The sequence below is a fragment of the Crocodylus siamensis genome, chromosome 2 (genome assembly GCF_052110815.1).
Source record: "Crocodylus siamensis isolate JL-2025a chromosome 2, ASM5211081v1, whole genome shotgun sequence".
NCBI classification, from domain to species: domain Eukaryota; kingdom Metazoa; phylum Chordata; order Crocodylia; family Crocodylidae; genus Crocodylus; species Crocodylus siamensis.
This window is the reverse complement of record NC_143396.1, coordinates 155,068,419-155,083,978: the sequence shown is the minus strand read 5'-3', so window position 1 is coordinate 155,083,978 and position 15,560 is coordinate 155,068,419. Positions and strand designations below refer to the sequence as shown.

The 15,560-nt window shown below is 46.5% G+C and overlaps 1 protein-coding gene across 1 annotated transcript in view; it reads right to left on the bottom strand.

Annotated features, from left to right (window-relative positions):
• Positions 1–11,184: 11,184 nt before the first annotated feature.
• METAP1 (methionyl aminopeptidase 1) overlaps positions 11,185–15,560 on the bottom strand; it is a 35,230-nt gene continuing 30,854 nt past the window's right edge. Inside the window, exons 10-11 of the mRNA XM_090031847.1 lie at positions 14,334–14,399; positions 11,185–13,051 (exon numbers count right to left, since the gene is read on the bottom strand). Of these exons, the coding sequence (XP_089887973.1) occupies positions 12,888–13,051; positions 14,334–14,399 (230 nt within the window). The 3' untranslated portion in view covers positions 11,185–12,887. The remainder of the gene's footprint in view (positions 13,052–14,333; positions 14,400–15,560) is intronic.

Here is a 15,560-nt window from a genome sequence, read left to right as displayed (position 1 = left end):
TTCACCATGCAAAAGAGATAAGGGTAAAAAAGCAGCACTTTTCTGAAACTCAAACTGTTACAGTAGGGATGCTCAATCCCTCATCTGTGAGCCAGTTCTGGCCTGTGGAGCTGGGCATTCTGGCCCACAGGGGTCTGAGAATTTGGTGGCAGGGGAGCAGCAACAGCAATTGTCACTCCCCTGCTGCTAAGTTTCCAGACTTGTGGGGAGCCCTGCAGGCTGGATAGCACATAGGATCTGCATGCAGAGTTGGCCCAGGGCCAGATAGGCCTACAGACCAGCCCTGAGGTGGAGCACCACTGGAAACAGCATTTTGGATGTTTGCCTGTTATGCATTAGGGCAGTATGTGCAGTTTCACACTGCATAGACAAATCAGTAGGACAGAAAAAAACAAAATTCTATAGCTCCATGATTATAGGTACTCACCTGGATGCACAGATCTGAATAATTGCTACAAAACACTTAAAATATCTGGAGCAGGAACTGGAATGCAGATCTAGGTCCTGAGGCAAGTGCCCCAACCACGCTGCTAGTCCTTCTTTAGTCCACTCTATATAATTATAGTACAGCAAGTACTCCAACCTTGAATATAACTGATAGCAGTGTTTCTCAACCCATGGTATGTGTACCCCCAGGGTTACACAAGACATGGGCAGGGGGTACATGGGTGCTACATTTTGGTCTTTGCCTGCTTGGGCTAGATGTTCCAGCCACCGTCCCTCCGGCAGTGTCTGGTGAGCTGGGGTTTTCACTCCCCGGCATCAGTGTGCTGGGGGATAGGGAGGGAGGCCCTGCGCAGGCTGCTTTGCCCTGGGCGGCAGTGGAAAAAGTGAGACTTGGCTTGCAGCGGTGAAACCAGAAGTGCCACAGTGGGACTTACAGTTTAACTTTTGCTGCATTGATCAGTAGGAGGTATACAAGGTACCAAAGGTTGAGAACCACTGACCTATAGCATGGATAGGCAACCCACAGCATGGGTGCCAGAGCATAGCACGCAAAGGCATTTTGTTTGGCACACGTGCCTTGGTGTGGATGATAGGGAAGGGGCCAGGGCTGCACTGCCACAACAAGGATTGGGCCTCTTGTAGCTCCCCAACCATCTGCCCGAACATGCCAACATCTTCCAAGTTGAGGTTGTGGGTGTTTTGGACACTCTGCCCAAAAATGTTGCCAACCCCTGCCCTATAGCCTAGTTAATGCACTTCAGGAATGAGGAGGCTGCAGGTTCACATTCTCTCCCACCTGATACTCTAACCCCTAACCATTCTCGTTTTCCATTTTACGTAATCAATCTCCAACCACCTTTGTGAGGAACAGGATGATTTACGTGGTTAAAAAAAGATCACAGCTGCCATTACCAAGTGGAAAAAGGTACTTTGCTTTTGCCCAAAACTAGGCATTTTCAGAAGTGAGTTAACTCACTTCTCTCCAGGATTTTACTGGCTCAGTTAAGTTGCTTCCTGCTTAGCATGCTGGTTTCTCTAGATCAAGCATCTGCTTCAGGACTGTAGATTCGGAAGTAGCAAGGTATACAAGTCTTTCTTTAGATCTACCTAGTCTTAGGTCATGTTGTATTAATAACTAAATAATCATAGAATCATAGAAGTAGGGTCAGAAGGGACCTTGTAGACTTCAAGTCTGACCCCCTGCCACCTGGGCAGGAGAAAAAACTGGGCTCAAATGATTCCAGCCAGGTAGGCATCAAGCCTCCTCTTAAAGACCCCCCAGGGTGGGAGCCCTGACTGTGAAGTAGTTCTTACGGATGTCTAATCTAAACCTACTCTCCAGCTTATGGCTGTTATTCTTATGGCGCTAGGGGAAACAAGGTCTCTCCCAAACCCTTCTGGTCCCCCGTAGTAAGTTTATAGACTGTCACCGGGTCCCCACTCAGCTTTCTCTTGTGAAGGCTGAACAGGTTCAGGTCCCAGTGTCTCCCATTGTAGGGTCTGCCCTGTAGTCCCCGGATCATGTGGGTGGCCCTCCTCTGGACCCTCTGAATGTTGTCCACATCCCTCCTGAAGTACGGCGCACAGAACTGGATGCAGTACTCCAGCTGTGGCCTGACCAGTGTTGCAGGATCACCTCCTTGGCCCTGCTTGAGATGCACCTGTGGATGCACGACAAGGTCCGGTTAGCCATGCCAACCGTGACCTCGCATTGTCAGCCCATGTTCATCTTGGAGTCAATAATGACTCCAAGATCCTTTCTGCCTCTGTGCTCTCAAGAAGGGAGTTTACCATCCTATAAGTGTGCTGCTGGTTACTACTGCCCAAGTGCAGCACTCTGCACTTGTCAGTATTGAAACGCATCCTGTTTTTGTTAGCCCACCCCTGTAACCTATCCAAGTCTCGCTGCAGTCTTTCCCTCCCTACTAGCACGCTCACCTCACCCCAAATTTTGGTATCATCAGCGAATTTAAACAGGTTGCTTTTCATCCCATTGTCCAAATCACTGATAAAGAAATTGAACAGTGCAGGCCCAAGGACCGAACCCTGGGGGACTCCGCTGCCCACTTCTCAGGTCAAATATGACCCGTCCACCACCACCGAGTACAACCCTTCAGCCAATCTGCAATTTATCCGACTGCGTAGGCATCAATGCCACAGTTACCCAATTTTTTAATGAGGATGGGGTGGGAGACAGTGTCAAAGGCGTTGCTGAAGTCCAGAAAGACTACGTCCACGGTAACACCTGCATCCATTGCCTTTGTGACCTGATCATAAAAGGCAATCAGGTTGGTCTGACATGACCTGCCCAATGAAGCCATGCTGGTTGCCCTTGAGCATCATCTCTGAGGCCAGCCCATCGCAGATGCGCTCCATGATGATTTTCTCAAAGAGTTTCCCTAGGACTGAGGTAAGACTGACGGGCCTATAGTTGCCCGGGTCCTCCCTCCTCCCTTTTTTAAAGATGGGGACCATGTTGGCTATTTTCCAATCATCTGGCACCTGGCCCGAGCGCTTGTAAAGCCATGCCAAGGGCCCTGCAATAACCCCTGCTAGCTCCCTCAACACCCTGGGGTGGAGAGCATCTGGACCCACTGATTTGAACACGTCCAGCCCCTCCAGAAGCTCTCTAACCCGGTCCTCCCCAAACTGAGGTCTGGAGGCATTCCCCTCGAGTCCGTCTTGCATCACAGCGGGGAAGTCCTGGTCCCTGCACAAGAAAACAGAGGTGAAGAATTGGTTAAAGAGGTCTGCTTTCTCCTCTGGCACAACCACCAGATTGCCCAGAGGATCTTGCAGGGGCCCCACGTTTCCCGGTGCTTTCTTCATCCTCCCTATATATTTGAAAAAGGATCTCTGATGATAATGAACTCTGCTGTACTGGTAGGGCTGCATGGGGCAACCTGCTGTTAGAATTGCTATTGGTTGATTAATGCAAATTGTAGGACAGTTGATGCAGTAATTTTTAAACAAATTTTCTTGTAGCAGCCTCCTTCTCCAAATCTTCCATTTGTTAATTGCAGTCTGCCTGCCAGGATAGATGCCTTCACTTCCCCAGCTGTCTAATTTCATAGATAATGTGCACTGAAGATGCATATATTCAGCACGCCACAATTTAAAGGTTTTATAGGGCCTCAAGTTGTTACTTTTTTGGTGGGGGGAAAGGGGAGTATCATTTCACTTTTAAATTCTCATCTAACATAATAAAAGCGTTCATCTGTCTGTCTGTCCACAATGCTTTAGGAGCACTCTGACTGGTTCTCTCTACAGCCAACCACAATTCTTACTGAAACAACCAATTGGAGTGCTCTGCAGATACTCATGGCAGAGCATTGCCAGGACAATGGGGACTGAGGGGGACAGCGGGACAGACTGGCATGGCAGAGCATCGCCATGACTGGCACAGCAGAGACAGAGGGAACGGAGTGGGAGCCTCGCCCCTTCCTCTCCCCAGCCTTGCTCCTTGGAGGCAGCGGCAGCGCTGGCCAGCTTTGTACCCACCATCGTGGTGGCACTTTGTCCCCAGCAGAGGGGGATAAAGGGGACAGCAGGGATGGACAGGCATAGCAGAGCACCACCATGACAGAGTGGATAGAACGGGGGCAAGGCCAGCGTCGCCAGCACCCCACACTGCTGCCACCTCCAAGCGGGGCTGGAGGGAGGGGGCAGGGCCAGGCCACCACTTGGACGTGGCAGTGGCGCAGGGTGCTGACGGCAGGGCAAGCAGCAGCAGCACAGGATGGTGTGTAGTGGCGTTCTATCCCTGCCCTTCCTTCCCCCACCCCGCTGCAGGGAGGCAGAGGGGAAGGAGGCAGCAGCAGGAAAGAGGAAAGGAAGGAGAAGGAACAGGACAGGAAATCCAGGTTTCCGGTGACAGCACCCCCTGCTGCCACTGTGCCCCACCCCACTGCCACTGCCCAGCCCCAACGACAGCCAGCAGACATGGGGATGTTGCGTGTGACCAGACATGGACCAGCAGCAGTGCAGGGCACTAAGTGTTGGCAGTCACTGTGGCATGCAAACTCCCCTACCCCCTGTTCCTGGGAGCTGGCGGTGGTGTGGGGTGGGGAGGGGGCAGGGGGGAGTGTGCACAGGGCCAGAGGAGCAGCAGCAGAGCTCTGTTCCTGCCCAACCCTCCCCATCATTCCTGACGGGCAATTTGCTAGTATACATAATAAAAAACTTTAGTGTTTCACCTGTACCAATAGAGAACCATACAGCACTGGGGAAATCTCCCAACTTCTGAAGATAGGAAATAATGCACCTGTGTGTGATGAAAGTTGGATAGATTCTTAGCTTTATATTCCAGAACCAAAATAATTTACAAAGCTCTACTGTGTTAAGTAAGCAACATTTACAATACTTACCAAAAGTGTAAAACTAACCAAACTAAATAAAAGGTGTCATCTCTGGACAAAGAGTTGAGTTTTGCATTTCTTGTTGCCTCCAACCAACATGGCTACCAAATACATCCCTGAAACTAACCAAATTGCACAAACATCAGTAAGCAGATTTATAATCCAGTTCCTTTTGAGAAGAAATCCGTACTCAGTGCAGCAGACTTGAAAGCAAGAACACTGCTAAGATAGTCCAAGTAGACCGTAGAGCCAGGGAAAAACACTTTCCAGAAATTGTGTAGTGAGTTGAGTCCTGTTTACATGTCATTGAGGCAAGGCTCCACTGTTTCTCTAATATTAGCATTAGAAAGCGATACAGTCAGCATCATGCTCCAGCCTCCTTTACCACCAGGTAGGCCTGTGCAAACTGGCTAGTATTTGCTTTGGATTCAGATTCTGCCAATTCAGGGGACAGTGATTCGATTCGGTGATTTGAATCACTGTCCCAAATCGATTTGGCTGAATCTCCAAATCTCACACAGGCCTATCCCCTGCCTGCTCTCCCAGCCCCAGCAATGGCTGCCCCACCTGCCCTAACTCTCGGCACTTTGAAACCTTCCTCTCCCCACTCACCAGATGCTGCCAGGTGGGGGGCAATCCCTACTGCCCCATACTGCATGGAGAGGGCTCTGCACAAACCCTCTGAGCCCCACCCCATGGCTGTACCATCCCCCACCATGGCTGCCCTGCCCACTCCAGCTCCAGCCCCTTAAGGGGAAAAAAATCCAAAACCTTGCACTAACTGTTCCTGCCTGGCAGGGGGCAATCCCCATTGTCTCCCACCATGGGGAGGGGGGTCTTCCACAAGCTCCCTGAAGCCCCGAGGCTGCCACAGGAGCTGATGAGTCCCAGGATTTTTTTTTTTTTTTAAAGGGCCAGAGCTGGGGCAGGTGGGGGCCTGCTCGTGCAGCATGGGGAGTAGGGATTGCCCCCACCCACCTGGCAGCACCTGGTAAGGCAGGGCTTTTTTTTAAAGCACCAGGAGCAGGGGTGGGCAGGGCAGCCATGGTAGGGTGCTGGGGGAGCAGGCAGGGGATGAGGCCTGGTGGGGGTCTCCCCATTGTCCCCTCCCTTGCCCCCTACTTACCAGCTCCAAGTCCAGCTCCAGCTCTCTGCTGCAGTGGGTGGGGACTGCCCAAATCATCAAAGCTCTCCAAATCGATTTGGAGCTTTTTATTGGTCCCTCAATTCAATTCGGATTTAGGGATTCAGCCACCAAATTGGGACTAACCTCCTCTGAATTGAGTCAGCACCTGAAGCTTTGCACAGCCCTACCACCAGGTAGTTTGTGGAATCCATTGGCTGAAGGCTGGGTGGGCCTTAGGGCCATGCTAGAAGCAGAAATAATGAGTAAACATCCACAGGCTTTACCTGAAATCAAACCCAGGCCTTTTTAATCTGTAGCCAGTCACCCTATCAACTGAACTACATGGCTCCCTGTACACAATGAATTGAAACTTACTGGCTTTACATTTAGTAGGCTGCATCACAGCAATTCAGTGATCGTCAGCCATGGTGAACAGGGGTGCCATGATATCTTTTTAAGAGTGTTACATAATATTACACTGTTACATGTGCGAACACTTACAGAGGATTCACAAGATAAGCCCAGAGATTTCAAAGAGGAATCCACACTTTCAAAACCATTCTGACCTATTGTGGTTTTTTTGAGTTCTTTGCAATAGAACTGGTTTTTATTTTCCATAGGCAAGAAATAAGTAAAAGCTAAAAGCTAGCATTGTCTGAGAGGTGGCTGCAGGTAATAAGATTAGAACCACTGCAGTAAATGCACTGTTGCAATCCTTAACTGTTTATGAGAAAAGGCATCAACAGCTCCTTCCCAGTGAGGAAAGATAGCTGTGAAGAGGCAAGGCCTGAAGCAAGTGGTTGAATCAAAAGGAAAACAATGTCTAGTCATGTGAAAGGATTTTCTATAGCAGTTGCCTCCTGACTGAGCATTCTGCCACACATCTTTATGCCCCAAGAAAAAATAAATATGTTGTTTTGTGTGTCATAGGGAATCATTACAATACTCTAATTTAGCCTAGGGTGAGACAAGTGAAAAAACTACCTTACTTGAACTGTGTAAAGATGGAAACTCCTCTAGAGGCCAGGACAGAAGAAAGTATTGAAAGTATAAATCTCAAAATAAAGAACAGTGGGGGGGGAGCAGGGGCAGGAGCAGGGATTACTGTATTTGCTCAAATATAAGATAACTACCATCCCCGCCCCCAAAAAGATTCTTTATCTAGAAAATGTATACATTTGTTATATAATATTTCACGTGTGGACTCTAAATATTGGAGGGTTGTTTTGAATTCACCCCCCTCCCACTGCTACTGCAGGGAAAATAGAAGCCAGAGGGATGAGGTTGCCCTCTTGCCCTCTGCCCCCCCCCCCCCCCGCAGCCTTCCTGCCCACACTTACTGACAGACCCTGATCAGGCTGTCCCCTCTGGGAGCACAACTGTGGAAGGAAGTGAGTATGATGGGGTGGGAGACAAGCAGGAGCTGCACAGGACAAACAGAAGGAAACAAGAGACTACTGTGGGTCTGAGACTTGCCCTGACCCAGACTCAGAACCACAGCAGTTGCTTATCCCTTCCCCCTATCCCCATTTAATTTGAAATGCAAGGGACCAAAAAATATATACCGACTTCACAATAAACATACCCACAATAATTTACATATAGGCAAATTACTATAGGTAAGTTCATCTAGAATTGATGTTTTAACTTGTTGCAATCTGCTGCAAGTTTCAGTACAAGTACTGAAGCACACTTCAGAGCAGCACTTGTGTACTTGTGTAGGGGTGTGCAAAATGGGCCATATTCAAATTTGGATTCGGCCCAAATTGGGGACAGCGATTCGATTCACTGATTCAGATCACTGTCCCCAATTCGATTTGGCCAAATCCAAATCTGAAGATTCGATTCTGATTCAGAGAAGCAGCAATTCTGCCATAGACACAGCTTGAAATGTTTTTTCTACAAACCTCGAGGTACCAGGTGCGGTTCATGAACGCTGCAATGTTGGGGCGTATGGAGCGTCCCACAGGAGCGTGGGAGGGCCCCCCACGTGCTCAGCAGTGAACCTGGAAGTAGACCAGAAGTACTTCCAGTCCACTTCTAGGTCTGCCGGGGAGCGCACAGGGCCCGTGCCCTGTGATCAGCCATGGGAGGACCCCAGGGACCCCCCCAGACCCAGGAAGCACCAGCTGCTGAGCCAGGGGGTGCAGGAGGGGCCCCTCAACATGCTCCCCAGCGGACCTGGAAGTGGGCTGGAAGTGCTTCTGGTCCACTTCCAGGTCTGCTGCTGAGTGCACTGGGGAGACCCACCATGCTCCTGTAGGACATGTGCCCCAGCATCTCAGCATTCATGAGGCACCTGGTACCTTGAGTTATATAGACAGTTTTAAATGTTTTTTCTATGTCTGAATCTCCAAATCAATTGGGAGGGTTCCAATTCAATTCGGAGAGGTTAAAGGATCTCTTGATTCGATTCAGATTCAGAGATTTGGCCACTGAATCAGGCTGAATCTCCACCGAATTGAATCAGCAACCAAAGCTTCGCACAGTCCTATTGTGTACCTACTCATACATAGTACAAACTATACATATTCGTCCAGAGCCAAAAGGCCCATGATTTATCATATAGCTACTCAGCTGAGCCCCATCAGTCAAGAGCATTTCAAGCCTTGATGACACCACAGTGCAGTGCTGCTCAGTATGCATCTGTTCTCCAAATACCTGCCCTCCCACTTGTGAGGATCCACATGCTAATTATTGCCCCGCCAACTCACGACTGGAACTGAGTGTTGTCACAAGTCCTGGAACCCTCTAAAAATGTTTATGCGGATCAGGCACAGACCTACCTCATCTGTCTGTACTGCAGAGGGCACAGCCACGCTACTCACATGCAATAGGCTGAGAGAGGGAGTGACAGTCTCTCAGCTACATAGAAGTTTGGAGAGGTTTACCAGACATTTAAGATTCAAAGAAGCAGGAATCATTGGAAGTAGGGGAAAAAATGGCACTGCTCAGGTGTGGGAGTGAAGAGGAAGGTGAAATGTATTTGATGTAGTGGTTCACCACAACTTGAAAGAGTTGTCCCTGAGGAAGACTAAGCACAAAGATGGGCTGCACTAACCTAAATCTTCTTTTAGAGAGAAACCATAATCAAGAAGGTCGTTTTCCCAGGGTGAAGCCTGTCCCTTGTACTCCAGGCAGGCTGAACCCTGCAAGTTTCCCCAAAAGCAGGAAACCTGACTTCACAATTTTGTGGCAATAGGATACTGCTTTTTTGCTTTCCCCCTGGCTTTCACCCTAGCCTTTTGGCTATGAGCAAGACTAGGGGGCATCTGAACCCTGGGGCTTACATATAGGATGCCTGACACAGATTTGGGGAGTATCTGAAGCCCCACACTTACAGGTCTGGGAAGGAAAACCTATGGTCTTACCTGGTGGTAGAGATGCACAGAATTGAACAATTGAGCTCTGCTAAGTCAAAATTTGGAACTTGACATTGGGCTTTGCCCAATAGAATTTGGAACTGATTTGGCCCTTGAAACAAAATTAAGAAAAATTCCTGTAAGTTCCTGTCGCTGTGTTTGCCCAATGTGAGTCATGCATTAGTTGGTTTCCATGACTAAATACATGCTGCTTCTAGCAGCAGTTTAATGACAGGCAATGTATTTAATTGCGGGAGGAAGGGAAAGGTTTGCTGGTATGTGAATGCAAAATAAGGGGCTTTTTCTTCCCATGCTGATTGGGGGGGAAGGAACCTCACCTTGTAGTTGAGTAAATATGGTACCCAGGTAGGATGCGCCTTGTCATTGAAAATATTTTCATTGTAGCTGTCCATTTTATATGAATATGTGAAGCACTGAATATGATGCTACCTTTTTAAATCACTGCAGTGGTTATAATAAAAGAAAAAAAGCAACAATTTTCACTTTGAGAATGTTTTGATTCTCTGTTGTAAATACCAAACCAATAAAATAACATGCTGCAAGCCAGCTTAAAAAATATATCATAGTGGTGATATATACATTTAGATCAGCTGGTCTCCAACTCTAAATATCTCCATTTAAGAAAAACTATATTTACATGCCTGGGTAAACAAACAGATGTAGACAGTTCCTGAGAACTCCTGTGAAAGATTTAAACCCTCCTCCAATGCATCATTCTGGTATCTCTTTAGTTCTATGCTGCATTTTTACCTATCATTAACTATTCAAGTCTTGTTTCCTGAAAATGTGAAATCAGCAAAAATGGCATGTTTGAAGAAAACCTAAGCAATTTCCCTATTCTCAAGGTTTTGGAACTGGAGGAGGTGGTATAGATCAGCATTCCTCAACCTGTGGGTCATAACCCAAAAGTGGGTCGCAAGAATATATGAAAGGGCTGCAAACAAACTTTAAAAATGGATTCTCTTTTAAAGGAAAAAAACATGGGAAACTGGCTTTTCCTTGCAGGCTGGCAGAGCTGCAGCCTGCAAGAGGCTGCTTGGGGTCCCCCATGCCTCTGCCCCAGACACTGGGGAGCTAAGACCTGGGGGCAGGGGGCAGTGGGTTGGGAGTGAGGGGCACTGGGTCAGGACTGACCATTGGTGTTTAAAAATGGGTCCTGGTACAAAAAAGGTTGAGAACCACTGGTATAGATAAGCTACATGAGGAGACAACACAAACACCTAATTGTTCTAGCAAAACCATTATAGGTGGTAAATTTTTATAAGATTGGAAGTAGATTATTTCCAAAGCTTTGCATACAGAGAATCTAGCATGCATGTGTAAGCAAAATCTATAACTAGAAACTGCAAAATATGCTTTTGTTTGATTATTTGGTTATTTGAAAAAAATCCAAGAAAGAGAAACAATTAATTATTTTGCCCTTCAGACAGCTTTACTATTGGATGATTAAAGCAATATGTGTTGGGCTGCCTACGCTAAAAAGCTTGCACTGGTCAATGTGGGGTGGGGGGAGGGGGTGGAACCCAGTTTTCAAACCAGATTTATGATAGGTTAACAAATCAGTTAATTATTGAATTAAACATCACTGATTTACATATAATTTTAAACTGAGTCAAGTTCAAAGTGTGGCTAGCCCACCGGGATGCTATATCATGAAAATGTGGCCTCCATTTGATACAGCTGCAACTTCTACTTTATATGCCAAGAAAAGCTTCAAACATACCCGTCTATCTCTCTCACACACGCAAGAAAAAAACTACCAATTTTAAATGACTGATACGGTGGGTAAATCTCTGGGATAGCCATCCTGACTTTTAATCTCCTCATAATATTACATATGCAGCATTCAACACAGGCAATTCCACTCAAGTACTGCAGTCCATTTATTTAAAATACACACATACACACACGCACACACGCTCCATGTGCCATTTCAGGTCATTTTTACTGTATCATTAAAAATTATAAATGTAATGAAAATGTTATCACAATGGTATTTTACAGCAAAAAAAAGGTCCGAGGCACTCCAGGAATTGAAGACATTTCCTGGTACGTTTGGTGTTTAGTCATGCCCAAGATGGGTCCATGTCTATACAGCACAAGCCCTCACATTCTACCAGTGCCAATAAGAGTTCAGAGCACTCAGTAGCTTGTAAGATCAAGCCCTATGGGACAAGAAATCACAAGACACCTAGCAAAATGTGCATTTTATGCCCATGATTTTATGATTTGATTCGTCTTCATTGGTTTAATTTTTTTTTTTTTTTGCATTACAGTGGTATAAGGAAAACTGTAAGTGAAATCATTTTCATTACTGATTCAGAAAAGAAAAATCTCAACAGACAACAAAGACTGATAGGACCACAGGCTTGAGGCTAACTCAACCCCACGGTCCTTGAAGTGATATCTTACAGGTCAGGATCATAGCGAATTAGAAGAATGGGATGCCATAGAGCTGGCCACTCTATACCCAGTTGCATAGGCATTGAGTTTCCAAGGCTGCCTACCCACACGTTTTCAAACAACATGAAATTCACTTAAAAAAAATTTTTAATTAAAAAAATACCCTAACACAGCAGCAGTATAGAAGATGTTTCCTATTTACTCAAACATTTAAGCATTAATTTTAGACAGTTTTCATTTGTCTTGCTGTAATGTCCTGCACCTTGCAATTCCCATCCCATAGCTACCCTAGATCTGTTTAGGAAACATGCATCAGTTAAAATACACTGGAGCCTGCAAATCATGTTTTTGTTTGGTTATTTGTTTCATTCCTTTCCCAACTTGGGTCTGAAACAGCAGTTTCACAGTGAACTTCCAGAGTACCATACTCTGCTAACCACTGCTCCTCAGAGGGTCAACTCTTTTGGGGAAACAAATACAAAACAGTATTTTAGTGATCTCCCAGCATGGAACCATCATTAACAATTTCCAGCAAGAGGAAGTAAATCCCACCAAAAGCACATGGCATCATCTATAGTCACAATCACAGCAGAGATAACAACATAGAGATGGGACAGAGCTAAAATGTAAACTACTCTTGGCAATTTGCATTTTCTTGAGTATATCTCAGGTCATAAACAAAACAAGGCCCAGCCTGTGAGAACAGTGTTTGCAGAAGTAGCTAAGCAGGTCTTTGGAATAGAAATCTTTAAAATCCCAGGTGCCGCGCACACACTAATGAAGGCAGGGCACACTGAAGAAATGGAGAAACCTGGATACCCAAAACATCAAGTCCCCAGTGTGAAAGAAACCTGCATTTTCCAGCTAGTATCATGAGAGTGATAGAAGCAATTGCAGGCCTGATTAGAAGAAAGGTGCTAAAGAGGCAACTGAAGAAAAACAAACAAAATACAGTATGAGTGTCTTGGGTAGAAGGGAAGCGGAAAAAAATTAAAATTCTTTTCTGCTTATTGACACTGGGTCAAGTTCTTCAAAATATACACCAAATGCTGTATTCTGCTCTTATCTACAGTCAATGAGAACAAAACAAGTGATAAAATCCCCCTCTATCCAGTACGCTCAGTAAAATGCATAGTACAGAAATAAAAAGATCCTCCAGCTCAGTCTAAACTAACACTGGGACATGAAGTGAGGACGAGTGCTATCCAACCGCCGAGTTAAGATGTCACAGCCAGTATCTGTGACCAGAAGCGTGTGCTCAAACTGGGCAGATCTTTTTCCATCTCTTGTTACCGCAGTCCAGCCATCAGGCCACGTTTCATCTTGCCACCCACCTAAAAAAAAAAATCACCACAAAAATTGAAGACTATTTATGGATGTTCTATTTTTGTCTGGTCTGTTCTTATATTTATTAGAAAAAAAATTAAAAATCATACAGAAGTATGCTAAGGACTATCACTACACCATTTCCAGGTGGGGCTGCTGCTGCTGCCCCAGGGACCTGTATGCCTTCCCCAGCCTCCAGCTTCCTCCAGGCACCAGGTAGGGAAAGGGCAGGTGGGAGAGGTTCCCACTGGGCAGGAGTATGGAGCCCATGCCCAGGGGGCCAGCAGGAGCATGGAGCTCAGGTGAGCAGGGTGTGGATGTGGGGACCCCTCCACACACACCCCCACATGGCACAGCCCCAACAGCCAGCAGCAGCATCCAGCCTTGGGCACTCATGGCCCACGTAGGCCTGGGTGCAGCTCCAGCCATAGCTGTATGGTGGGAGCGAGAAAGGAGCATAGCCTGCCAGCTGCCCCTCTCACACTGGGCTCCCTGTAGTACACGTGCATCTCCACACTACCAGGGAAAGCCAGAAGCTGGCTGCCTTCCCCACCCCCTGCCATGCGAGTCCCAGGAAGCAGGGGGCATCCAGGGAAAGGCAGCTGGCTCCAGTCCACACCGCTTCCCCCAGTAGTGCAGAGCTGCACATGGGCTGCGCAAAGCCCAGTGCAAGGGAGGCGGGCAGCACGGCTGCACTCTTCGCCACCACTGTGCAGTGCTAGCCAGAGCCACGTGTTGTGAGGGGCTGGTGCCTGCGCAGGCCCCAAGGGCAGCCACCATTGGCGGTGGGGGCTGTGTGCAATGGGGAAGAGTGTGAGGGGGGTGGAGTCTCCACATATACACCCCAACATGCCCTACTACCCCCCCCACACACACACACACAGCCACACCCCATCATACACACCTCCCACCCCCATTCCCCTCTCTGAAATGTTCTGGACTTGTTTTTAAAGGCAGTGTTGCTTTTTTTCCTCCCCCCCCCGTGAAACTTGGCAACACTGCTCTGAGCCCTGCTCCCCACAGGTGGTAGTGCCAGAGTGGGGAAGGGGGTCTTGACAGCCCATGAGCTTGTTTGCCCAGAGCCCACTAAAGGGTTAATTCAGCCCTGCCTTCAGAGCTGCCACTACTAGGAAGCTGTTAGTAAGATCCCTTAGTACACAGGGAACTACAGATTGGAGGAAAGAGCCTTAGAAGTCAGATCTGGCCCATGGTCCACATAGTTCTGTCACAAGAAGTGACACATTTTTAAAACCCAGACCCTCCCTGTCACTGTCTCTGCTTAGCACTTACCTTCACAGATCATTGGTTCAATTGTAAACACATGACCAGGCTTCATTACTCCAACTGCCTTATTTTCTGAAAAGAAATTAACATGCAAGTTATAAAGGGAAAGCTTATCTTGGGGTAAGAACGAATCCCAGTGAGGGACAGATTGCAAAGTCAGAACATGTTGAATAAGACGCCCTTCAATTAACCCACTTTATTCAAAATTATGCTTTCCTTAACAGCATAACATGCCATTTTCCTCATCTTCTCTCCTGCTCAAATATAATTTTTGCTGGCAATTACCTGCTGTCTGCCCTGGAACACAGATCTCGTTCCTTTCATGTAATGGTGGAAAGCACACGTAACAGCTCGTGTGGAGTAATACTTTAAAAAAAAAAAAGGGTATTCAAATAAGGCTTAAAGGCCTTTTGATTTGTTTCCATCATTGGTCATACTCCCTTCTCCAAGCAAGTAGCCATGTGGTATTGGATTTAGATAATCCTGCAGTTCAACCTCAATTTATGAAAGAGACAAACAGTTCCTTTGTAACCCCTTACTTTCCACAGTAAACATTCTCCTACCAATTATTTTTACATTACATTTTAATCAGCTGAAAAAGAACAGTAGAAATTTTCAGAGAAATCTTGGGATTTAGATAACATCCTCTAAAACTAAATGTACTGAATGCTAAATTCTAGTAGTGGATGTGTGTGTCTGTGTCATGTCCCAGTTTTCCTCTTATCTCATTCAGAAGAAAATCTGCAGACTTAGAGAGAAAAGTAGGCTTTTTTGCCTTTAAAAAAATCCCGGTTAGTTTAGGCAGAAAATAGCTGTTCACTTCACTCTTTCTTCCTTAAAATTTTTCTTTAAAAATCTCCCAGGCCTTTCTTTTTGTTTCTGTCACTGGGCTAAGATTAAAAGAAAATAAACACTTCCTTCCTTCAAATGGAGCTTGCTTATTGCCTCACTCAAAAAAAGCAGCTCATGGTCCCTAATACCAAGGAAGGATGCAATCATTTATTTTCTGTATTTGCCTTTTAGGTAGCATAATATACCCCCTCTATTGCAGAGGCTGTGTACTTTCAGTTTTACAGAGGAAAAAACCCCTAAACATCTTTTTTTTTTTTTTTAAATGGTAAGTGGTCACCCTCAGGAATGACCAGAGCAATAACCAATGCTTGTTATGCTGAAATCCAAGGCCTCAACCATTGTGTATTTAAGAAAACTTGCCAAGAGTTGGGGAGTTGAAGG